Source organism: Clinocottus analis, unplaced genomic scaffold (genome assembly GCF_023055335.1).
Source record: "Clinocottus analis isolate CAN_PGR_092001 unplaced genomic scaffold, fCliAna1.0.p SCAF_17, whole genome shotgun sequence".
NCBI classification, from domain to species: domain Eukaryota; kingdom Metazoa; phylum Chordata; class Actinopteri; order Perciformes; family Cottidae; genus Clinocottus; species Clinocottus analis.
The window spans coordinates 14,938,571-14,963,047 of NW_027175898.1; the positions used below are offsets into that span (position 1 = coordinate 14,938,571).

The 24,477-nt window shown below is 43.5% G+C and overlaps 3 protein-coding genes across 4 annotated transcripts; 1 reads left to right on the forward strand and 2 right to left on the reverse strand.

Annotated features, from left to right (window-relative positions):
- Positions 1–261: 261 nt before the first annotated feature.
- ahi1 (Abelson helper integration site 1) lies at positions 262–10,790 on the reverse strand. Of its 2 annotated transcripts, none has more exons than XM_068580944.1 (27): positions 10,738–10,790; positions 10,056–10,138; positions 9,510–9,628; positions 8,768–9,348; positions 8,572–8,660; positions 8,314–8,479; positions 7,812–8,004; positions 7,629–7,724; positions 7,356–7,541; positions 7,061–7,213; positions 6,617–6,749; positions 6,329–6,452; positions 5,274–5,503; positions 4,923–5,029; positions 4,689–4,807; positions 4,079–4,209; positions 3,854–3,994; positions 3,568–3,755; positions 3,428–3,473; positions 3,266–3,318; positions 2,750–2,867; positions 2,384–2,442; positions 1,763–1,804; positions 1,512–1,674; positions 1,335–1,420; positions 959–1,047; positions 262–840 (listed from the first exon to the last, which is right to left on the reverse strand). In XM_068580944.1, the coding sequence occupies exons 2-27, from the start codon at positions 10,063–10,065 to the stop codon at positions 663–665; spliced, it is 3,600 nt and encodes a 1,199-aa protein (XP_068437045.1). In that variant the 5' UTR covers positions 10,066–10,138; positions 10,738–10,790; the 3' UTR covers positions 262–662. The 2 variants fall into 2 exon arrangements, with proteins under 2 accessions (XP_068437045.1, XP_068437044.1); XM_068580943.1 differs by having other exon boundaries at positions 8,293–8,479.
- A 597-nt stretch (positions 10,791–11,387) lies between these two features.
- LOC137788222 (uncharacterized) lies at positions 11,388–16,527 on the forward strand. Its single transcript, XM_068581091.1, has 13 exons — positions 11,388–11,589; positions 11,778–11,897; positions 12,436–12,555; positions 12,683–12,802; positions 13,083–13,202; positions 13,325–13,533; positions 13,621–13,666; positions 13,758–13,891; positions 14,094–14,219; positions 14,352–14,466; positions 15,207–15,341; positions 15,426–15,551; positions 16,216–16,527. Exons 1-13 carry the CDS (start codon positions 11,388–11,390, stop codon positions 16,353–16,355), a joined length of 1,713 nt encoding a protein of 570 aa, XP_068437192.1. The 3' UTR covers positions 16,356–16,527.
- Positions 16,442–23,165, reverse strand: map7a (microtubule-associated protein 7a). Its single transcript, XM_068581090.1, has 15 exons — positions 22,804–23,165; positions 22,025–22,129; positions 21,769–21,843; positions 21,491–21,654; positions 21,315–21,414; positions 21,047–21,163; positions 20,679–20,845; positions 20,039–20,160; positions 19,744–19,943; positions 18,943–19,120; positions 18,688–18,856; positions 18,452–18,556; positions 18,226–18,276; positions 17,862–18,096; positions 16,442–17,353 (listed from the first exon to the last, which is right to left on the reverse strand). Exons 1-15 carry the CDS (start codon positions 22,925–22,927, stop codon positions 17,343–17,345), a joined length of 1,923 nt encoding a protein of 640 aa, XP_068437191.1. The 5' UTR covers positions 22,928–23,165; the 3' UTR covers positions 16,442–17,342.
- Between the last annotated feature and the right edge of the window lie 1,312 nt (positions 23,166–24,477).

Consider the following 24,477-nt stretch of genomic DNA (forward strand, 5'->3'; position numbering starts at 1 on the left):
CTGAACTGCACAGCCTGCTTATAAAACATATATAAACATAACCAGTTGTCCACTGAAACATAGCTGATATTCTAAAGATTGTTGCACAAAAAAAAATCTATATTCTCTTTTTAGCATCTTAAAATGAAAAGATATGAACATGTCAAAAAGTAGAATAAAACCATCATAATTTACAGGTTATGCAACGAGCAGAATAATAGGTAACCTATTTGCATTGTTTCATAAGTACATTCAAAAAATGTGATGCAGACGTAATCAAAATAACCCGTAAGCATATTTATTTCATCAAAAGTGTGACTTTACATGTGATTAAACATTTGGAAAGGAAAAATCTGTATTTGTATATTCTAGAAGTGGGGTATAAAAATGTATCTCTTACAGGCTAAGAAAATAAAACTACAAAATTAGAGACATTTTGTGTTTCATATCTTCAGTAAAATTGTACACAAAAAAATCAATTTATACTTGTTATTTATAAATATGTACAGCAGAATTCTTTATGTGAACAAGTCTGATAATTTGCATTAAATACAATAGAGAACATACTGATTTAGGTCACATAGTCAAATATGTTTATTAAAAAAAAAGTCAAACCTGCAAGATTTATTGTAATTACAAAAATGCGTTTCATGAAGAAGGTGAAAACAGCGGCGTGTCTGAGTTTACACGTCGGGCTCGAAGGCACCATTAGTCCGGCCGGTCGGCCTCTTGGGGAGAGGCCTGTCAGCCGCTCGGCCTGTCCTGGTCCTCGTCGAGCCCGAAGCCTCCGCATCGGAAAACGTGGCCTGAGATGGAGGCGCGGGGACGCCGGACTTCTTCATCTTCTTTTTCCTTCTAGCTCTGCGTGGAGGAGGGGAAACCCGGTATTCACAATTAAAATGTGTTACTTCTAAAATAACATGTCGGTCACTTGGCTCTACACACACGGCAGGGTTTGTAAGCGCAGCGAGCCGCTCACCTGGCATCGGTCAACTCTGGTTCGGTGTCAGAAAGGGTCGGCTCAGAAAGAAACCGAAGCTCCCCGGAAGAACTAATTGCAGCAGACACCTTTGAAAAAGTGACGGAGAAGAAAAGATGAAACGATGGGGAAAGCAGTCGTACCCAGCAGATAAAAAGAGATCATCATGCATTCTTTTATGCATTCAAAAGAAAACTTCAAAGTCCCAAAAGTCTTTTAAAGGAATACTTCAGCCCCGAAAAAAGGGTGAACAAGAGTGTGTGATGGTCATGAGAAAGAATCAAGAGAGAGAGAAGACTACACAGGATAAGAAGTGCAATAACATGCATTCACAGCCACGCCTTGTTTTATTACTGTAGTACATTACTCCCCTTACCCTGGTCGGTGTTGACCTCTCAACAGTCCCTTCGGACAAGGCTGCGTGTGTCTCAACAGACTGAGTCACCTCTTCAGTGAGATCTCCTGCAACATAAAAGAACTCAGCATCTTGCACCACACCTGGAAGTTTCACATCCAGGCGGTGTCCGTCACGAGAAAACCACGATTCACTCACTCTGATCCGCGACATAAGAAGCTAGAAAGTATCCCTGCTGCCCGTTGGCCAGACTCCCGAACCACCAGTTATCGTTGTCTTTGTACAGCACTTGGATGACGTCACCGCGGCGTACGGTCAGCTCGTCGGACCGGTTGGCTTTGTAGTCGTAGAGCGAGACGACCTTGAAGAGAGGAAGGGGAGGTGGAGGCGTGGAATATGATAAAAGGTTAAAGGTCACGCGTGAGCTCTCGGCTGCAGCGGATACTTACGACTTGTTGAACGGGGATAGAATCTGCTTGGTCGGGATAGCTCTGGTGGAGAAAAAGAACGGCGTTTGAATCCTGTAGAAGCAACTTTCAGCAGACAAATGAGACTCTGCAGATAGTAGCGGTCGACCAATCAGTGCAGCAACAATCATCTGGTTGAGATTCAGTAAAAGTGTATGTTTTGTTAACACTCAATCAAATCAAAAGTAAAAGCCGGTGACGTAGTGCGGGATCATTGGAGTCTTCACCACCAGCTTCTTAGTTTTCCTTTAGTATTATCCAGTAAGTTTTCACAGGAAGCTGAATTATCCACAGAGCACTCTTTTTCCTCATGAACAAACAAACTTGGGGGTTTAAAACTGGCCTATATCTCATCATTTAGAATCATTCATCAGGTTAAAATATATAACAAGATCTAATAAGTGTATCTTAAAGAGGATATTTTGCTATATTTAAACAAATGAAACGCGGTACTTTGACTCAAATTATAGATTTCTCTTGGTTTGAAAATTGTTGAAAAGATGTAGGATAGCGTAAGTGTAAAATTCAAAATACATAAAACACAGGTCTGTCGTTTTTTCACATTCTAATGCAGAAAAGTGAGATATTATATATCAGCCTTACCGTCTGTAACCTGAGAGATGAAGCTCCTTTTAGAAGATGACCGACTGGACTGAAACCGCCTGAATCACAAGAAAACAAACAAAAAGTATTAACCCTGAGACTGTCCCACACTTCCGTGATTGTTTACAGAGATCACTCACGGACACAAGTGTAAGTCACGAGGTCTTGGTCTCTGTGTACCGTGTACATGCTTCAGGAGACTTTAAACCCAACCAGTGGAAGTGTTTGTTCACCGCAGGCTTTTCACTCGACGCGGCTTTAATCTCGGAAAATATTTGACCTCGCGTATCGCGGAGCGGCAGCGGAGGTCATTCATTGGTTCGAGAGCAAATAGCCGTGCGATTAAAAACCGTGCTCGCCACTCACGGTTCTGGGTGCTCAGAGCCGCCAGCGGGATCAGCTGCTCCGCCAGGGAACTGGAGAGCTGCAGCTGGGAGTGCGGCGACAGGAAGGCCGGAGGCAGCAACGAGGCATTCAAGTCCGTCTGCAAAGAGAAGGCTTGGCTTAAGTGGTCTAGCAATTTGTTTAATTTTAAGATAGCAGTAATTTATGAGCTACTTTCCTTTCAATGTAGACCTGCTTGGGCCTCCTGATGCAATTTAAAGTCAAGATTAAATTAAAACTTTAGGAGTTTAATATGACTTTATATGCAAGGCAGGCAGCAGGTTGACAAACTGCCCAGTAGAAAAACAAGACACTCTATGTCATGCTGCGCTAATCACGATTTGAGTTTATCAATACAAATGACGCAGTCTGGAGATATTTCTGTGTGTATGTGTCCTTTCTCGGCACTTGAGAGGAAACCCGAGAACAAGCTGGTTCAGGCCGAGATGACCTCAATAAAGACCAATTATACAAGTGTGTACAAAAAGGAACACTCACTGTGCCAGAATCCATTGTGAAGCTCCTCCCCATGTGAGCGATGCTCATTCTGTCTGCAAACCAAACACACAAGAGGAGAGTATGTTAAACAGCGCTGTTGGATGCTCGAGATGAAACGCAGCACACTTTGTTCATTATGAAACTGTAAAACACAAAAAGTACCTTGCTCATACATGTATCCAGAAGTCGAAGACTTCTGATGTGGCTCCTACAAAAAAAGAGAGTTTTGGAGATATTTTGAATTTCTGTATCTCTCTGTGTAATTTCTTATTTCTATGTCATAGTAGATGAGTAGTATTTACAAGGACTGAATCCAGCCGCTCCTTCACACTTTGCATTTTCAACGCAAGTCTTGTTGCTTGGGCAAACTGGTCCATGGTTGAAGCTGTGTCGTGTAGCGCCGGGGGGTCGGGTGTGTTTCTGAGGGTTCTGGCGTCCGTAGAAGCTGATCTGCTCGCAGCTTTTAAATTGTGCGCCTCCAGCTGGGAAACTGTGTGACATAGAGGATGACATGGTTTTTCTGAAAGTATCAACTGAATCAAACAGCTCAGCTGACTGACACAACATTTGTCAGGCGTCTTCACGAACCTTTGCGATCGTACAGGTACAGGCGGACCGGCTGGCTCTGACCGAAGGCACTGAAGGCGACCATGTTTTCGTGAGGGTGGAACGCCACGCCGTGGAGAGCCGTGGGGTACAAAAGCTCAGAGTAGACTGCAACTTGGTCCCCTGAAGAGACGGAACGGGTGAAAGCTGGAGCCACTGTGCATACCACGATCAAAGCTTCACAGAAGAGAAACATGGCGTTCTCACCTGTGTCCGTATTCCAGACGTACGCCATCCCATCCTCGCTGCCGGAGAAGATGAAGTTCCCACAGGGCGTGAAAGTGCTGTAAATCCTCTCTCTGTAGTTTGTGGCTCCGATGTACTTCTTCACAGCCAGGCTGAACGGGCAGATACAATGTGGAGAAGATGGAAGCTTTGAATTTGAAGTTAAAAACAAAGAATGTAGGTTTTTTTGGACTGTGAGAACTCGTCTGGGCAACACAATATAGTAGGTTTCATGTATCATGATGATAAATTCCTTTGCTAATTTGTGAAAGCAAACACCATTGTAGTGTTTTAGAGTGAAAAGTGAGGCATCATCTTATTTATTCTGTAGTTTAGTTATGAAAGGTGAAATTATTTGGTTCCAACAGCTTCAAAAAAACTGTCAATGTAAATACAAACCTTAATAGCAGTGAGAAGTTGTATAATGTGGTGCTTTACCAGGACAAATATGTTAATTCCATAACATAACATGAGTTATCATGTACTCACAAAGGCTTGGACGCTCCCACCTGCCCCAATTCATAAAACAAGTGCACCAAATGTGTTTTTTAACTAAAATGGCCGTATAAAAGTTATGTCTTATCGTGTTTACATTCTCAAGTCCATCACCCTCAGGACGCTGTCTTTGGCATGGATGAGCAGGCAGCGCCCGTTTGGATGGAGCTGCAGCATGTTGATGGGGACTCCCTTGAGGTCACTCTCATCTATTTTCTGCCAAGAAGAAACATGCAGAGTTTCACAATTCTTTTCAGTGTCGTGTCTACTGCGGGCAGACCACCATCTGACAAAGTATTCTGCGTGATATGAACATTTGGATCCGACGTACCATCTCTACACACCAGCGATGACACGGCTGATGCCGCTTGCTGTCATTTATTGATGTTTTCCACACAAGGATGAGGCCTGTGTTGTCTGCGGAGAACATTCTCCTTCCTAATTACAACAAACACAACACAAGAAGCATCAGATACAAGAAGGCACGAGTATAGCACTCTTCATTCACAGCTAGCTCACATGTAATAGACAGAGCAGTACAATTTGTTTTAGAGAAGAAGCCAAATAAACCTCTATGAATAGTTTTACATCGCATTTCTTCCATGTACATGCAGTGGACGGGTAACACAGTCAGGCTGCCGGTCTGTGATTGGGTTAAAACACGACATGGAAGACACGATACCTTCAGAGTCGAAACAAATCGAGTTGATGAAACTGTTGTGTCCCTCAAACTCCTGCAGCAGCTGGCCGTTCACGTCGTCGACGTCGAGCCTCCACACTCGCACCAGAGAGTCGAAGCCGCCCGTCACCACCAGGTTCTGGGCTGTGGGATGGTACTGAGCGCAGTACACAAAGGATGGATGAGGGAGCACCTTCTGGGCCGTCCCCTGAAGCCTCTCCACGTTCCACTCTCTGACGGGGGAGAGCGGGACAATGAAAATAATGCCATCCCTCTTTACTGCAAAGAAGATGTTCTTTAAATCAGTGATTCTCAACTAGTGGGAGCAAACAAACCCCAGTTCTTTTTGTATAAATTCCTCCAGACTCAGGTCCATGTCAGTGTTTACTTCTGGATGAAGTGAGTTTTAAAAAAAAATCTTTTTCACAATTTGTTAAATTCATTTTGAGTTTGTGGATAAAAGTTGCTCCTCAAGACACTGAATGTGTTCCATAGTGCAGCGTTGGTCATAGATTCAGTGAGTATTCTTAGCTAAAGTTACATCATTTTAGTGTTTTTGAAACTGCTTTTCAGTAGTTGGACTTTTTTATTTCATGTTTGTACACAAATTAAAAAAAGGCTGAAGTTACAGAATTGTTATGTATGTCGTAATACCTCATGCCCTCAAGATGAACTTTAGGGTTTTTAAACGACTATAAAAGGGAACGAGTTTTTTTCTTGTACTATCTCAGGATCAAACTGCACTTTTCAATAAATCCATTGGGGTTGCAGCTTGTCATTCAGGGGTGATGTGTGTCCCGCAGTTGAGAGCCACTGGTTTAAATAATATTCAAGTCAGACCGTCCCCACTAAGCCCCAAAACATGCTGCATCATAGTGACATGAACACACAGTGAGCCACTTCCTATGAAGGGTGCTTGCTCCACCTAGAGGTACAATTGCAAACAACAGCTATTCAGTCACCAGCAGTGACACCTCATTGTGACACCAACTGTTTCATTCGTTCACTCCAGATCAGTTTATTTTGTTTTTCAATCCAACAAACAGACAGAACCTCACCTGACAGTTCCATCAGAGGAGGCAGACAAAAGGCTCCGATCGTCTCTGGACCAGCAGAGATCGTAGATTATTTTGAGATGACCGCTGAAAGCAGCCAAAACCTGGCCAGAGGGAATCTCAAACACTGGAACAAAAGTAAATGAATGGGTTACTTATAAAATAAAATATATAGTCATTTTATGTATATGCTTGGACATTGTAGAGTCTGAGCTGTTGGTGTTAGCTTGTGATCACTGCTGAGGAGCGAAGAGGAGCGTCAGCAGGTGCAGCAGGTGAGTTGTTGCTCACCTACTACGGGGAAAGCATCCGTGTCGGCACAAGCGGCGGCCAGCATGGTGCCGGTGTGAGAGAAGAGCAACGTGAAGCAGCCCATCCGACCACCACGGAACGACAGCATGGACTTGTTAGGAATCCGACACACCTTCAGGAGGGAGAGAACTTTGGGTGAGGCTCGCGCTGTCAATCACCATCTCAAGGACAAGCTCACATGTTTCTCTGTGTTAAAACAACACTGACACAGCCCGTTTGGACGGTGCTGTTAGCGTCAGCTGAACTATACATCGTTGTCACTTCATGTAGGACACGGACAGTGAATTTGTTCTTCCATCTCTTGCATACTTGACACACATGGTGGACAGGAGGAATGCTCACAGGGACCAGAAACAGCTTCAATGTAAACTAGTGAGTGCTGTTTGTCTGGTTAGTCAAATAATAATTCCTAATTCCACCAACCTGTCCAGGCAGCCGGCTCCATCTCAGGGCTGGCGGCTTGTTGTCTTGAGGCTGAGTCATGCTTCTCTTGGTGACCTCATTCTGTAATTCACTGTAGGAGGTGCTGCCCCTCTCCTCCTGCAGCGCCATCATGGACCGAATACTGGGGTCCACCTGCAGAACAAAGGCCGATCTTAGCTCCAACACATCACTGACGTTAACTATGTACCTATAGGAAACATGTCAGACAGAAGTAGTCATCATAAAAGATTACAATCATACATGATAGCAGCTGTAAAGCAACAAAGAAACCTACATGCTCGGGGAGTTTGATGCCTTTCACCGTCACATAAAGGGTGGATGTGTATTTGTTTCGGGGGTATTTCCTCCACCACTCGACCACCTCAATTGTTTTGGGTTGCCTCTTTGCCCGAAGTGGAGTGCAGAAGAGCTGTAGGCGAAGTTTACTGTCGATATTTAGCACACCATTTGTGCCGACGAGCTGGAGGATAGAGAGAAAATTGTGAAACAAGTGTAATAAAGAACAGTTAAAAACAAAGTCAAACCAAGGTTGAATACATTACAGCACCTTGAGAAATGCCCACGCAATCTTTCTGAATCCTCGCTCATGCTTGTCAACATCAACGTTAGCTCTGGCTTCTTCCATGGTTATGAAGTCCAGGATCTTTACGAAACATTGAAATAAATAATACATATTATTGACAGCTCCATTGAATTTGTACCAAAAATACCAAAATGAAGTGTCTCTTACTTCAAAGAAAAGTATGACTCTGGGGCTTTCATCCTTTTGTTCAACAAAGTAACCAAAGCGTTCATTAAAGATGATCTGCTCCTGCCACTCAGGGATGATTGATTTGTTCTTCTTGAAGTCAAACGGCTGAGTCATGATGGGGAGGATGTGGTCAACGTTCTCCTGCTCGTAAAATGAGGAGACTGGCCGATGGCTGTGAAAAACAAGATAAAAACATTTTGATATTGTGTTCAATCAAAGGCTTTATCACAACCCATTAAAATGCGAGGTTAAAATAACTGTAGAGCATGCAGAGACTGAACGAAAAACAAAAGAAAATATAGTCCTATTGTTACCAGTTATAGCTACAAATAAAGTACGTCCCTAGCAATATAAACACAAGTGTTACAAACTATTAAAGATGTGAAAACACATTTCAACACTGAATTAAACACTGGACTGAACAGCAGTATTGTCGATGTCTGAGAGCGTCCATTCTCACCAGTCCTCCTTCTTCACATACTGTCCAGTGACCTCGTCGACGACGTGTATTTTCACCATCGGGTGTGAGATCAGTAAGTCGGTCTTGAGGCGATCCGTTCTGTGGACGTACAGTCCCAGCACTAGGCTGTCATCAAATGTTGGTTTCTGTGGCACTTCTGCCTCCGTTTCACTCTCTTCTTTGACAACTGAAAAGAAAAAACAGAAAATTTCAAAACGTGAACATGTAAATTCATCAACATCCTGACGATAGCGATGCTGTGAATTAACATTCACGTACCGTGTTTTTTCTTCTTCTTCTTCTTCTTTCCCTTGGATTCCTGCTCATTGTCCACATCAGCACCCTGGTCAGCATCTTCATCTTCACCCCTAATGGACCAAAAAAAATATTTTTATTTGAGTATGCCTCTAAAAAGTGTATTATGCAGCATAAATAATTATAATAAAATATATAGCATACTAGTAGATCTACACACCCTACTTCCGGCTCTGTGATTACAGATTTCAGCTTTTTCTTTTTCTTCTTTCCGACATCGTTATTCAGTGAAACATTTTGGGAGAGAACGCTCTCTTCCTGAGTCTTGGTCCTCTCCGTCTTTAAAGTCTGGTCCTCATTCTTTGCAATCTGCTGCTGGTATTCAAGCAGCAGCTTGTCCTCTGCATCCTCCACCTGACTCACTTCCTTGACCTCTGTGTCTCCCTTGCCTTTCCCTTTTTTACTTTTTCGTTTTGATTCCTTTCCACCACCTACATCCTCTGGCTCCAAAGCAATCTCTGACTTAAATGCCTCCGGATCCTTCTGGGTGTAACTTTTGGCATCCTCAGGGACAGGAAGAGGGGGAAGCTCCCTCTTGCTTTTCCTCTTGCCTTTTGACGTCTTAGTCTCCTCTTGATTTCTACTGTTGTTGATATTGACCTTTTCCGCCGTTTCCCTCTCTCTTTGCTGATTCTTGGTGTAACGAGGGCTGCCCTGTTCGGGATGATATGTGTTCTGGAGGATGGTCTCGTCATCTTCTGTGTCCTTCTCAAGGTTGAGATTCTTTTTTAGATTCTGAAGCTAAAAGAAACAGGGGAAAGGGAGAACATAGAATTGTCCATCAAAATGTATGTACATCATGTGTCCTTTAAAAAGACATTTTAATTACTTTGCAGTGTATTTTGGAGGAAGGAGATTTAGTAAACAAACCAGGTGTGATTTTAAACTTTTAGAAAACATACCACAATAGTCTCCTGAGTTTCAGTGTTTTTCTTCTTCAGCTTTTTCTTGTCTGAATCAGAGTATTTCTTGAAGACTTCATTGAATCTTTCCCGGGTCCTTGCCCGGTCTTCACTATCACCTGTAAAAAGGTTGCACTTATGAATGTGCAAAGTGGCCCTAGGTTGGCTACATTGAGATCAGTTAATATGATCAATGCACATGTGTATGTATGTGTATGTATCTATGTTGCAGCTCTATCTATGTAACAATTTCGGGGTACTTGTACTTGCAGGACTATTTCCATTTTACTTCTCTACTCCACAACATTGCAGATTTAAATAGTGTGTTTACTTCAATACATTTGTTTGCATACATAAAGGACATGATAAAAAAAATAAAAGATGGTGCATTTGTAAAGATTATGCTACCCAACAGTTTTTAAAAATATCTAAATTAGCATCAGCTCGTTCAACTTAAACATTAAAATGCTTACATGCTAAAACTTATAGGCATAAATATGAATACTAACACGATAATGATACATGGGAGAACAGCAAGAAACTCACCTACTGGCATCCTCAGGCACCGTTATGACTGTCATTCTGAGGGCAAAAGGTGTATAAACAAAGCAGGCAGGAAGGCTTTCATCCTATAAATACAAAACACGTTAAACTTGCACACAATCATTCTTTGTTGGGTTTGTAACGTGGACGGTTAGTTTCGCAATTTGGATAACCTCAGTGTTACAAACGCACGTCGTGTTTTCTGTGGCGTCTGTTTACTCAAGCTAAAACTGTTCCAGGAACAGTTACCAGCTACCGGTGTTACGGTTTAACAAGCGACCGTGTTAGCTCGTGATTGGTATAATATTTGTACAATATATACTGTGAATATGAGGGTTTGACACTGTATTGGAAATGTAACAATGACGGCATTCACTAGGACTGCCACGTGTTACCTTCATACTTTTAAGAGCTGTCATAACCACGACAACAACGGACGCGTTCGGCTGAACGTCTCCAGTTAACACGGTCGCTTGTTACACCGTAACACGCTAACATTATCTCGCTTAAGTGCTAACCTCAGCTAGCACAAGAGGCATGATTAGCTCCCTATGTTTGGCACAATGCGACTTAGCTTCTTCAAGCCACGGTGTGAAGCTCGAATTAGACCATATTTCATACAAAATGTGTTTGAAAACGATAGATAGGATATCTCTGAGGCGTTTAGCGTTATCTAGTTAGCTACCCTGCAGTGATTGCGCTGTCCTCCAACGACGCCGCCACGGTTTCCAAGTCAACCAAAGGGCTGAACGAGGGGGCGGGGCGTGGCGGCCATGTTTTGTGACGTACAGACAACAACAACAACAACAAATTCACCAATAGTTAAAGCGGTCGCTGAACCGGAACCGTGGAAAGAAGTTAACAACTTTAAAAGTGTACTTTCCACTATTAATATCGAAAAAATACCATTTACGTGACGCAGCTGCAAACAAATATATTTCCATACTATTTTTTTTCCGCATTAATATTAGAATACAAAGAACTCCACAAGACATTACAAAAATATATAATGCAATACAATTATGCATAATTTGAAAATTCTGTAATCCATGAAAAACAAAGAAAGTGCAAAGATACATAAATTAATATAACTTTAATAATTATAAAGAAAAAAACAAAGAAAAAAGTTTTAAAAAACACGAGATAAGAGTTGAAAATGCAGTACTAAAGAATAAAGAATATTTTATATCATTTTATAATTTTTGCTTCTGAACAAGAGTTGAGTAAAGGGTCAGTGCCGTAATCCCCACAGTCACGTGACCCTCCAGTGGGCGTGTCTGTGTGCAGGTTGGGCGACACAGACAGGTGCTATGCCTTTCTGCTGAAGATGTGGTCATGGCTTCAGGCTTTTGTGAAAATTGCTCCCGACTGCTGAAGGACTTTTTCGTTTATTTGAGGAAGGTCTGCAGAGACGTCGAGCAACAAATAAGGGACCTTTTCAGGGAACTTTCTCAGTGCACCTGCTTCAGGAATACCCCGGAGAGTAGTTTCCTGAGGAGGAAGACGCACGAGCTGTCTTCTTTACACCTGCTGTGTGGTAAGAACATTGCAGCCGTTCATTTCCTTTGTTGTAGACAGCACGGTTGTGGAGGGCGAGCACGTCTCCTCTGTTGATACAGATCTGTAGTTGAGAAAGGCAGACAACGTTACATCAACAGTGTATTTGTAGCTTTAAAAAACATTGTGCTTTTTGTGAATAATCATCCCTGTGTATTCTTTTCTTAGATGATGAGAGTCAACTACTTAATCAGGAAAGTCTTCGCACACTGAGCAGACTTGCATCCTCGGACAACACTGATCTCCAAACTACTGCAGCCATGTATTATTTACATGTCAGTCATCATTGTGAGTGAAGAAATCCAACCGATTTTTATGTTCCTTGACTATGGTCATTACAGCTTGCAGATCAGTGGTGCAAAGAATGACCCTATTGTTTGCACTCCAGGTTTCTCATATCACTAACCTGAAAGATAAACCCTCAAACGAGTATGACTGGTATCATGCAAATGTTCAACCGTATGTTCCGGGGCTGGCAGACAATTCCCACCGTGTATTTGCTCTACTGTCAGTTTGTCAGACGTAGCAAATATAATTCATTTTGAAATCCCACAGTATCATAAGTACCCAAGCGATGGTTCATATGAAGTATTACTTTTAGTCCAGTTGAGATCCAGTTGTATGCAAAGTGTAACCACATACTACATTTTGCATAAACGTAGCAGTTGACAGATTCCTGTTGACTTGGTTGCGGTTGACTGAACACAGATGGGTTATTTCCTTTAGGACCTACATTTAAAAAACTGTTAATAACATATGTTTGGCTTTAGCTAGTAAGACTGACATCTAATTCAGATTGTGTTTAACTTTGCTTTGTGTGTTTCAGTGGAATCGCCTTTACCAGACGCCTTCATGGGGCCAGTCATGGCCTTACTTTTATCAACTGACCTAGATGTGCAAAAGACAGTAACTCTCTCCCTGGTGAACCTGTTAGCCCAGAATAAAGGTAAGAGATACGAATCCCATGGTATTGAAACTATTTTAACAGTAAAACAAATAAAAATGCATCACAGTTTACACATGAAATCACATTTGTAATGGTCATAATTACTGCCCATGCGATCTGATTTCAGTGTGCAAAGAGCTAGTGATGGAAATGGGGATGCTGGTGCCGTTACTGGAGCTGTTCCAGTCGGGCGATGCCACCGCTCAGTGTCACTCATGTGCCTGCGTCAGCTTGCTGGCTTCCTCAGGTTTGTTCAGACGCAGTGGACCCCGTTTAACAGACGTCTCGCCAGTGAATACTTTGCATTTTGGTGAAAAGAAACAACAGTATTTTTTCTGTGAGGATAGCTGTATATTGTATATGTCGTTCTGCACACTGTCACATATGCTGTATAAGGATGAGACGGTCAGAAACTTTCAAAACAAAGGCCTTTCCTTGTGTAAGTCTGCAGAGACACAACATACCATTGTAGTTCAGTCTACATCAGCTGAGCAAACATGTGGCAGTTTTTCTTTCTTCTCATACAGAGTCAAAAAGTGAAGCTATCATGGTGGATGGCATCATGCCACTGTTGGCTTTAGCCAAGTCCTACGAGCCCCAAGTGCAACAGAGCGCTACTTGGGCTCTGTTACACCTCACACAGTCAGGTGGGATCCTTTCCTTTTGAATCTCAATGTCCACATATTTTGACTGGAACCAGAAGCTGATGTGATTTGTTTTTGCTTTAAAACAACACAACATAATTAAAACGCTCTCTTTTTCCCCTCAGATTGGTCAACGAGGATCTTGTGTGAAGTGGGAGCCATTCCGGTCCTGGTGCTTCTGCTGCAGTCCTCCGATTCAGAAGTTCAGTTTTACAGCTGCAGCGCTCTGTGCAACATCACTGCAGTTCGGGAGCATCACCCAAAGTTGCTCAGCATCGGGGGACATTTTCTGTTGAAGTCTCTTCTGACTCTCGTGTCGTCCTCTGTGCAAAAGGTAATCGTGACCTGAAGTGTCTTATAGCTGAGTTTTAATGTAAACATCAACAATATTTGATAGAAAACACATTTCTTTCTTTTTCAGAATTCAATTCAAGCATGCAGATGCTTACAAACTCTCTCAAAGAACGGTAATTATACACAATGAACCCAAAGATTGATGCCATCCCTGAAGCAGATACTGTTTGTCATTTTCTGTAGTGTGTGTTTGTGTGTGTGTAGTGCGGATCCAGGAGCAGCTGATGGAGCTCGACTGTGTGTTTCCCCTGAAGGCGCTGCTGAAAAACTCTTCTCCTGTGTGGAGAGAATCAGCCATAACGCTACTTTCTGCACTGTCAGCACACCCACCAAACATCGTACGATCATAACAATGATGGAGTTCTAACTTGGTCACTATTGGTGCTGTCTAACAGCTGGGAGGTCTTTGAAAACTGAATTATTAAACAATTGGGGAATTAATTTTCCCTTTTAGATGTTAAAAATACAAGTGACTGTAGATATGAAGCAACAATTCTGTTCACATCTTAATATTGATACTGTTTCCATGGTTTGATGCAGGACGTCCTTGTGAGCGAGGGTCTGCTGGATGAAATCGGTCAGCTGCTTCATCATCAAACATCTCTGACAATCACACACAGCTGCAAGATAATCACCGACCTGTGCGGCTCCAGCGCGGGTCAGCAGGTACACAAAGGCTACAACGCATGACTTCACGTCACATGTGTGCAGTTAACATGTTTGCAGTTAACATGTTTGTAGTTAACATGTTTGCGCCTGTTGCCTCTGAGATTGATTGATCCCATCGTCGTTATCTAGGCTGTGATGGAAAGTCTGTGTTTATCAGGACTCCTCGGGGCCCTGTTGTCTCCGGGCCTGTCAGATGAGACCTTGCTGCATGTGACGTCCTGCTTACACCACCTCATGACCTGGGGTGAGTGATGAATTACTTCTGTGTGTGTACAATATCCCCTTTTATATGAATATTGTTGATAACACAGGAGCTTCTTCCTCATGGCCGTCAGTCTGATGAACAATTGAACTAATCAGACGCCTCCACCTGCACTGTCTGCACTTTCTGAACCTTCTTAATGTCTTCTTTTTTATATTTTATCTTTGCTTATTGTATATAAGTACGCAGAGCAAAGTGAAACCAGTGTCAAATTCCATGTATGTGCAAATTTAAATGGCCATTAACCTGTTGAAAACTGTGAAATCCAATTTTGTTTTCAGACCTCCTTTTTCCCTGTGTTTGAGTTGTTACAGGAACCCCAAATTAATTCCAATACTTGTGTTTATCGAATGTATTTGTTCAGCAAAGTCTTGGAAAAAAATGTATATCTACAAAGAAATCACTTTTAAAAGATCGTAACTATGAACGTCCAGCATGAATGAGCCAGATTCCCCCAAAAATGCCTCCTGGAGCGGTCAATAAGCCTTTTTGGAAAGATTAGGACCTAAAGAATCGGAATCTACAGCAAAAATCACAATAAAACAAAGACTTGGCCTGTTATGAAGGAGTTTCAGTCCAAAAAAAACTGTGTTGTCCGGTTCAAAAATGGAAAAATGACGTATTTTATGCCAAAAGATTGTCTGAATGGGGCATGCTGGGACTTCAAATGGGCACACAGTTTCCAAAAGGTTAAAGCTGATTCTGATATTTCACTGTTTCAGATCAACTAAAGTCTAAGTTGTCAGCGGCAATAACGTCAGAGCAAGTTTCAAGGCTCGTGACGTTGGCGGGACAAATACAAAGTCCTCAGTTGTCGTACAGCAGTGCGGCCATCATCGGCTCACTAGAAATGACTGGTAAGGTCGCGCCAAAGTATTTCATTTCCAATAGAAAAACTTCAGATAACCATCTTAAATAGTGTTTTCATACTATTCCCCCAGAGGAGATGGTCCAGGTGCTGAGACCTCACTACGTCAGCGTGTTGCAGTACCTGCTGCTGTTCCTCAAAAAGAAAGATGTGAAGTTGCAGCAGCTCGGCATAGTGACAGTATTCAACCTCAAGAAAGGTTTGCATTTGCTGCGAACCACATGGATGATCATAGGGCAGTGGTTCTCAAACTGTGGGGCGCGACCCTCGAGTGGGGCGCGGGGGGAGATGCAGAAAAAAATATTTTTATTTTTATTTTTATTTTTTTAAGAATCCTTTATTAATCCCACAGTGGGTGAATTATGCTCTGCATGTTACCCATCATCCTTAGTAATGAAGGAGCTTTGTGCTGCCGTGAAGCTCTGGGGCTTCAGTGCCTTGCTCAAGGACACTTCAACATGAAACTATGGGGAGAAAACAGGAATCCAACCGGCTTCCTTGGTCATCTTTTTTGCCAAATATGAGTTATTTTTTGCACATATATAACTTTATTTGCATTGTTTTAACAAAGTGATTGCACATGTTATTAGGTTTTGTCAGATGGAGCAATCTGGGATTTTAATTTCCTTTAATCTATTAATTAAAAAAGCACGGATGGAGGAGTCTCATAAAGTTGGACCGTTTTGTTCCCATGTTGTCGGGGCGGTGGGGCCTGAACATTTTGCTTCCTCCAAAGTGGAACGTGACAGAAACACTTTGAGAACCACTGTCCGAGGGTAATCCACATCTCCAAGCTAATTCAAAGCATTAACCCTTTGCAAGCCGGAAGTTCTCAGCCCGCTTTGTGCCGTCTCCCTCTGCAGATGGAGGCTTCTCCTCCCTGCTGGCCGGCAGCGAGCTGGAGGCTGAGCTCTGGAAGGTGAACGCGCAGACGGAAGAAACCAGACGGTTGCTGCAAATGATTAAGCCTCTTTCTCCATCTCCATCTTCTGTTAACCCTTGACTTCCTCATCTCCAAAGCTAAGCGATGTGTTGACAGGGATTACATTCACACACATGATGGACAAGCAGCATTTTATTTCATTTAAATTCTGGATGTTTATAGTCAACAAATTAAGTAAAAAACAAGGCAGAGACGTGGCATCGTATCAACTTTAATGAAATATGGCATATAGTTTCACATTTTAACAAGTGCTAGTTTATGAGCAATACTTAAACTATAGGATCAAACATTGATGATCGGATAAATCTTTTTTTTATATGCTTTTATTATAATAAACTCACTTAACCTCCACGCCTCAGCTTTGCTTTAAGTGAAACACGGGATCAGACAAAGCAACTGTCAGTGCAATAAAGGTTTTGTGCATCATAGTCTCTAAAACAACACTCACAAAACTGAAGCAAAGTCTTTGGAAACTAAGTTCCTTAGCAGCTTTGAAATATGTGATTGCTATACGTCACAAAATCAAAGGGAAAGAGAGGAATCTACAACAACCTAAAGGCTTCTGTTCTGAGCGCAAACAGCTTGAGCTATTCTAATTCCACAGTGACAAAACTGAGGAAGGAAAAGTGCTTGGATTGCAAGAAAAATCCAGAATAAGCAGAAAGCATGGCTCACATATGTCGCGATTGTTTATAATGGCTATTCCTAGAGGCGGAGGCAACACTCGCCAGCAAACTATCATCACCACCGTCTACGTCTACTGCTTTTTTTGGATCATTATTAGGTCAGAAATCTGCTTTTTACTGAAGGAAGAAAGAAAGGAATCACATGGCGGATATTTGTGCCATGGGTTACACACGGAAAAGTGACCAAACGCTGACGAGATCCTCAGCGAGAGGCAAGGCTGTACTTTTACATGCTCGTTTTTAAAGTGCCGAGGAGCAGCGCTGACGGCTGTACGGCGGCGTGGCTCCGGTGTAGCGCGGGGAAACCCCAGCAGCTCTCCGACAAAACAGTCTGTGAGCGTCTGCTCACGTCTGCAGCTCCTCAGATGACTTCTGAAGAAAGCACAAAAGAGAGCTGTTCAATGGAAAGGTTTCAGATCAGACGGAAGAACATTTCGGATCTATTTTTAGACTTTACATACCGATGATGACCTATTATATGCTTTGAATACAGGCCGGCCATTGTTACGATATATAAATGTTGCAGTAATAATAATGTCCTTTTCACAGCAGCCATGTTGACGTGTCACTGCAGGGTAAACGTAGATGTTATGAATAACGGTCATTACGGCCCTGTGCCAGTCAGATGGGCGAGGGGCTCTGGTATTGTCCAGACTCGGCTCACTCAATAGAATAGGACCATGAATCATTTCATCAATCTCACGTGTTTACCCTCAAGTGGCTGCTGTGGAAAGGTGTCTTTACCTTGTGCGTGAACAGGCTGTTTTGTGTCCTGCATGGTTAGAAGACTGTATAAAAAGGGCACCAGGGGGTGTGACACTTTCTTCTTATAGACATTGATTGGAAACGAGCGTTCCTCCTTCGGGGGGGTCGTCCTCACCTGCTCGCTGGTGGCTCTGGATTTCCTCCAGGCCCGTGAGAGTCCTGAGGGACCGGCGTTCTTTGAAGGCCACAACCGGCACCGCGTCCTCCTCCTTGTTCAGCCCCAGCTGGGAGCTCTTCGTCCCCACCGGCGGCTGCAGCTTGACGGCAACTTCTGTGGCGCCGTTGTGCACAGGCTCTGTGTTTTCCTTTGGTTGGACTTCATTTGGCAAAATACTCGCTGGAACAGATTTCTGCGTTTAAAAAAAAAGAAAGAAGGATTAGACAATTTGGTTTTGGAAAGTGGAGCTGGTTAATCATTAGCGGGCGCTGGATGTGCATCATATGAGCCCAGGGGCGATGTACGTAAGAGCACATCGAACCGTATCTGGAGAATCTGTCCTTCTGGTTCTCCGCATGATCTCCTCAAGTCGCTGGAAAAGAAAACAGCTTTTAATAAACTGGTAGTCAGCTTTGTGAAACCATGCAGCCTCTTTAACAGGACAGAGCTTTTAATATACTTTATTTTTTATGAACACAGCTAATACATTGTTCTCTACAGATATAGTTATTAATTTTTTTTTCAGACTTTAAAATCGGATGATTCACCTTTTTTCTTGCTTGGCGTGCGGCCTCATCTTTCTGGCCCAGGATTTCTCGCTCTTGTTTCAGCTGCTCCGCTTTGGCCCTCTCTTTGGCTTGTTCCTCCTCTCGCTAGATTAAAAAAAACAAACAGTGATTGTCCTTTCAAAATAAAAGACAAAAAGCAAATGTGCCCCCTTCCTCCACCCCCCACCTCCTTTTTCAAATGTCCTCGTGCACCGATGAAGCTCCGCATCTCTCACCTGTTTCTGCAGGAGAGCGGCTTCCCTCATGGCCTCGGCTCTTTCTTCCTCGGCCCGTCTCTGCTCCTCTTCCTCCCTCTTCGTCTTCTCCTCTACGAGACGCTGAGCCTCGGCCTGCTGCCGCGCTCGCTCGTCCGCCCTCTTGCGCTCCAGCTCTTCACGGCTCCGCCTGGACAATCAATTCCATACATTTTGTGGCCGATAATCATGAAACTCTATAATGCAACTGCAGCGTTTCTGTCTGGTCATGGTTACCGTTCAGCCTCCTCTCTCTGCAGGCGCTCCTGCTCCTCTTGCTCGCGTTGAAGTCGAGCCTCTCTCCTCTTCTCAGCCAGGAGACGGGAGGCCTCTCCTGGGTCTGTCGTCCCGGCTGAAGGTCGACACATGACTTCAGGAGGCTGTGGATCTGGAGGAAGAGGCATGTGGGGAGGACCTAAAGAGAAATATTCAAGATCCAAGATGTTTTTACTGTCATATGCACAGATGAAAAGCTTATTTTGCTCGGTCCTCCGAACACAGAATTACAATAAGGTTAAAAAATAAGGCACAACATATAAAAAATATAACAGTATTGCACAAATATATAATATTATTGCCATGATAAATATAATAAAATATGATAATAGTATTGCTCATTGTATCTTTATACACTATGCATTGCTACAACGTTGAAATTTGTCGTAAAGTTTATGAAGGTAGATTTGTGTCTTTATTACGTGAGAAAATGTCTTGTTTATATATTATCTGACTGCAAATCCCAAATCTTTGCTCGCTAAAAAAAAAATTGCTCTAAAAAACGCTCTCCAAAAAAATTTGCTCTGAAAAAAAAAAACTCTCAAAAAAATTTGCTCTGAAAAAAAACCTCTCAAAAAAATATATAAAAAAAACGCTCTAAAAATTTTTTTTTCGAAAAAATCTACCTCCACAAAAAAAAAATTGCTCACGTGTTGATGGTATTTCGGGAGGACACTCTTGAGGTTGCGATGGTTGAAATCGTATAATATTAACTTCCTTCTCATCAACACATCACTTTATTTCAGCATTTCTCAGGCTTACTTCCATGTCTCGCTGTTCTGGTGTCAGCCTGCGGATCTTCATCCGTCGTTTTCTCTCGCTGACCATGAGTCGGCGTCGTGGCGGGCCTGGAGTTGCCGGGGGAGAGGGCCGAACTACAAACGCTGACGTCTTCCTCGGGGACGGACGGGAGCTCGAGCTGCAGCGGCATTGAGTTTCTGCGGATTGGTCTTCGGGGCGTCCTTTAAGAAAGAAGAGAGGACGACGTCTGGCTTCGCTCGGATGTCGTGAATGTGACGCGGACGTTTTTTCTTTTGCTCGGAAACCTTTCACCCACCGTTCAGGCGACGGGGACGTCGTCCTGCTTTGTTTGGCTGGTTTCTCGCCGGCGGCGGCGGCGGCGGGTGATCTAGAAGTTGAGTTCTTCTTGGGAGCAACTTGCTGCCTCGCCACTTTGATCTGCAACCCACGAGGAAGAAAAAGAAACATCAGAAGTCTTCTTTCACATAATGTGGACCAGTGGTTCTCAAACTGTGGGGCGCGACCCTCAAGTGGGGCGCGGAGGTATTACAGGTGGGGCGCCGGAGGGAGATGCAGATTTTCTTTTTTTTAAAGAATCCTTTATTAATCCCACAGTGGGGGATTATTCTCTGCCTGTTACCCATCATCCTTAGTAATGAAGGAGCTTTGTGCTGCTGTGAAGCTCTGGGGCTTCAGTGTCTTGCTCAAGGACACTTCAACATGAAACTATGGGAGAAAACAGGGATTCAACCGGCTTCCTTGGTCATCTTTTTTGCCACGGATGGAGGAGTCTCAAAAAGTTGGACCGTTTTGTTCCCGTGTTGTCGGGGCGGTGGGGCGCGAACATTTTGCTTCCTCCAAAGTGGAGCGCGACAGAAACAGTTTGAGAGCCGCCGATGTAGACACTGAACAAGTAGAGAGCCGAGTGATCCTAAAAACATGCGAGCTGTAGTCACCTGTGCCGCGTTGACGCTTCTGGGCCGGCTGCTGTTGGGACGCGGGGGGGCGGATGGCATGTGGCGGGCTGAACCGGAGGAGTGGTGCTGGGGTTTGTGAGGAGTGGCGGCGGTGACGGTGGAGTTCATGGAGTGGAATGAAACTGCGCGGCGACAAACATGGACAACTGAGACAACCATGTGTGCCGACAATCATGAGAAATTGGAAATGGAAATGGATGGAAACAGAGATGGAATTGTGAAGCCTCGCGTAAAACAGAGAGGAAAATGAGCAGTCGGTTAGTTGCAGCGTACAAACGCACCACAGACAGTTAGCATTGCGTTGCTATAATACTGAAGCATGGTTCTCCTATCGTGGGAGTGAGTACCTTCTTCTCCCGACTGACAAGCGGCACTCTTGCTCCTGGCCAGATAAGAGCATGTGGGGGTGAGCAGGCGACTGACCAAGTTCTTCTCCCATGATGTCAGAGGCAAGCGACGTGGTGCTAGCATATCGATCAGTGGAAAGTTGTTAAGTGCAGCACAAACGCAAAGATTAAGGCCCTCTGAGATGTTAGAGGAACAGATACTGTTAAGTATGGGGTTATGGTAGATCACGTTAATAAAAGAGAGGGAAAAGGGAAAGTGTCTGCCTACTGCTCTTGGTGAGTTTCCTTCCTCGTGAGTTTGGACTCGGGCTCTGTTGGGCCTTTTGGCTCTTCTCCGCTGTCCTACGCACTGCAGATTCATATCGCTCCTGAAATTCAGGGAAAACAAACCCTCGTCAATACTCAACCCATTAAGCGTGGTCCTCGCCAAGGCTTTTCACTCACTTTCTCCTCCTTCAGCCTCTGCTTGCGCTTCTCCTCCACGGCGGCGCGCTTGCTCTCCTCTTTCAGCCGCTGGTTCAGGAGTTTCTTCTTGCGCTCCTGCAGCTGCTGTTCATGGTACTGCTGGGCCCGATGCTCCCGCTCCAACCGGCCCTGCTCCCGGGAGGCTGATGGAGGGGGGAAAGAAAGAAGATGTGAACCAGTATAAATAGATTACTCAGTTGCATGTATGTTGAGCTTATTAGAAATTGAGGACGACGCGTGCTAACAATCTCACGTACCGAGTAACTTCTGGTGCGCCTCTCTTCTCTCCCGTGCCGCTTTCAGCCTCTCATCAATATTTGGTCCGTTGGCCACTAGAAAATACTTTGTCGTCACTGGTTTGCTGCCATACATTACATCAATACACTATTAGTCATATTAAACATTAGAAAAATCAAGACCGGTCTGTCAAATGAAGTCATGCTGAAAATCCAGTATAATCATAATAATTTGACAGCTGCCTGATGAAAGGATGAATGTGAGAGTTGTTTCAACCTGCGGTGGCCCGCGGAGACGCTGTGGTGCAGATTTGGGCGCTCTTGTTGATGGGGAAGGCTGATTTCTTCGCCTGTGAATTTGGTTTGGTGGAACTGACATTGTCTGAAAATGAGGCGGAAACATCATGTTATTTGGTTAAAATGTACATCAATACATCAAAACCTCTGCCCTCTTCTTATTTTCCCTCATCTGACTCTTAATATTCCTTTTCATAATGCATCTGTCGGTACAACAGATGGCGTTAAGGTGCTGCCAAAACCAAATCCGCTTGAACAAATGGTCCCTAATAGTGGCTATTGAGGACTGGGATGGCCTCGGGGGTCAGCTGCAATTGGAAGAGCCATTATAAATAGCCTGCGTATCAAAAAAAAAAAAAGAAGAAGAAGACAACATGCCAGCACCTGATAAGTCGTCATGGAAGTGAAACAAACAAGAAAATGGATCAAAGCATCGAGGAAATACACAAATACACCTAGGAGCATTTTTATTCGAGCACAAGGGGAGAGAGAAACATCACATGTATGAATTCCTTCAGGCTTAATGAGCAATATACACAGCTGCCCCCCATGATACCCTCGTGTTTATTGCAGCCGTACGCAGTTACAGAAGGATTTCTCAAGCTGAATTCATACATTATATTCATGCGTCAGATGATGTGTCTGTGCTCTCCAGCCGTTCTGGCTGTTGCTTTAAGGAAAAGGCTTGTTTTGGTCTGAGAGCATTACGAAAAATGACATATTTACATTCTCAAAAAGCGCATGCGACACGCCGCTCACCTCCTCTTGCTCTTTGAGGTCCGTTCCTCTTCTTCTGGCTCTCGATGGTGCGTGTGGAGAGTGGTCCCTGCGATGGAGGGATGTGTTTCTCCTGCACAGCCATGCTAGCTTTTGAGCCTGGCATACCACTGCTCTCCCTCTAAAAAACCTCTCTCTCTCTCTCCTCCTGTCTCTCCTCCTCCTCCTCCTCCTCCTCTTTTGAATTTCTATTTCAAGACGCCTGCGGGTCCTCGCTCTCCAAGAGCTGCCCTCTTGTTCATCTGTGCCTTCTGAATCAACGAGAGAGCAAAAGCACGAAAACAATACATCCAGTTACAATCCGACTCTTACATTTAAAGGTTTAAACCCCCCACACATTCACTCCTGACTTGTTAAAAGGATGTGGATATCTGAAAGAGATCCCCAATGAGTCTATAAAAAGGCGACTCCCCCCCCCCCCCTCCTTTATTTGAAGATGTCACCCTTGTGAGCTGCTCTGCTTTACTTTCTCATAGCCGTGTCACTTTAATTCCCCCCTCCACTCTGCTCACTTGCAGGATGGATGTGGCCGAAAGGGCTGCAGATTTTTTTCCTGGAGACAGAAAAAAAAATGGCAGCATAGATGAGAGGCTGTCTTCATGAATAATTACCATGACTGTGGTATGACTATGATATTCAGTGGCATACATTGCTTCCACATTAACCTACTGATGGAGCCGGTGTTCTCAATGGACAAGGAAGACATGTGATGCTTCTTTTTCTTTTTTCTTTTATACCCATGATTCCTTCCTGATGAATGAAATAGGACGACCACTAGATGGAGGTCTTTCTATCTGGAGGACGAGCTGAAGACGGCTTTGCCTTCACATAAGGCCTTTTTACTTTTTGTTTCACTAATATTTGATGTTTTATTTGGGGCTAAAAAATCTGTCATGTTGAGAAACGTCTCATGAAGTATTAGATGGATTTGCATGTTAAAGTATTTAGATATTCATGATCCCTAGAGGAGAAATTCACCCGACTTTTGTGATACCTTAAGGGTTCCTCCAGCGCCACCAGCTGGTCAGAGTGAAATACATCAACATCCAGTTCGGTGGACCTTTAGGGTTTTTATCAAATATCAGGTTTCATTTTTATAAAGTTTAATCCATGTTCAAAATGAGAAATCATAAAACAGAAGCGGATGCTCGTGTCTTATTTGAATCATAGTTTCCTGACATTAACCACAATAATATCTAATGAAGAATACAGATATTTTAAGATAGGGACTGAATTATTGTAAGTGCTGCTTTCATTAGCCATCAACTGATACAAATAATCTTTAAAAAAGGAAGAATTTAGGCCAGATTAGGTAGGGAGTAGATTATTTAGTGAAGACTTAAATGATGTCACACAGCAATATCTATGGGATCAAATAACATGACAATGATGCTAAAGACATCCACAACCATAATTGACTAAATAACTTGTTGTTATTTGCAATCCACTGGTATTACGTACACGTGGAACTGATAACCTCACGCTGACGCGACCATAACTGTAGTGTCAGCAGGTAACGCCGACGAGCTGCCAGAACTCAACACGTGAGGTTTATCGATGTAAACTAGAGGCTGAGCTTTTGTGTCTTTTGATGTGCCATTGTGTGCACCGTTTTGTGCAAAATTGTGCTGCAAGTAAGCTGAATTTGTGTCCATT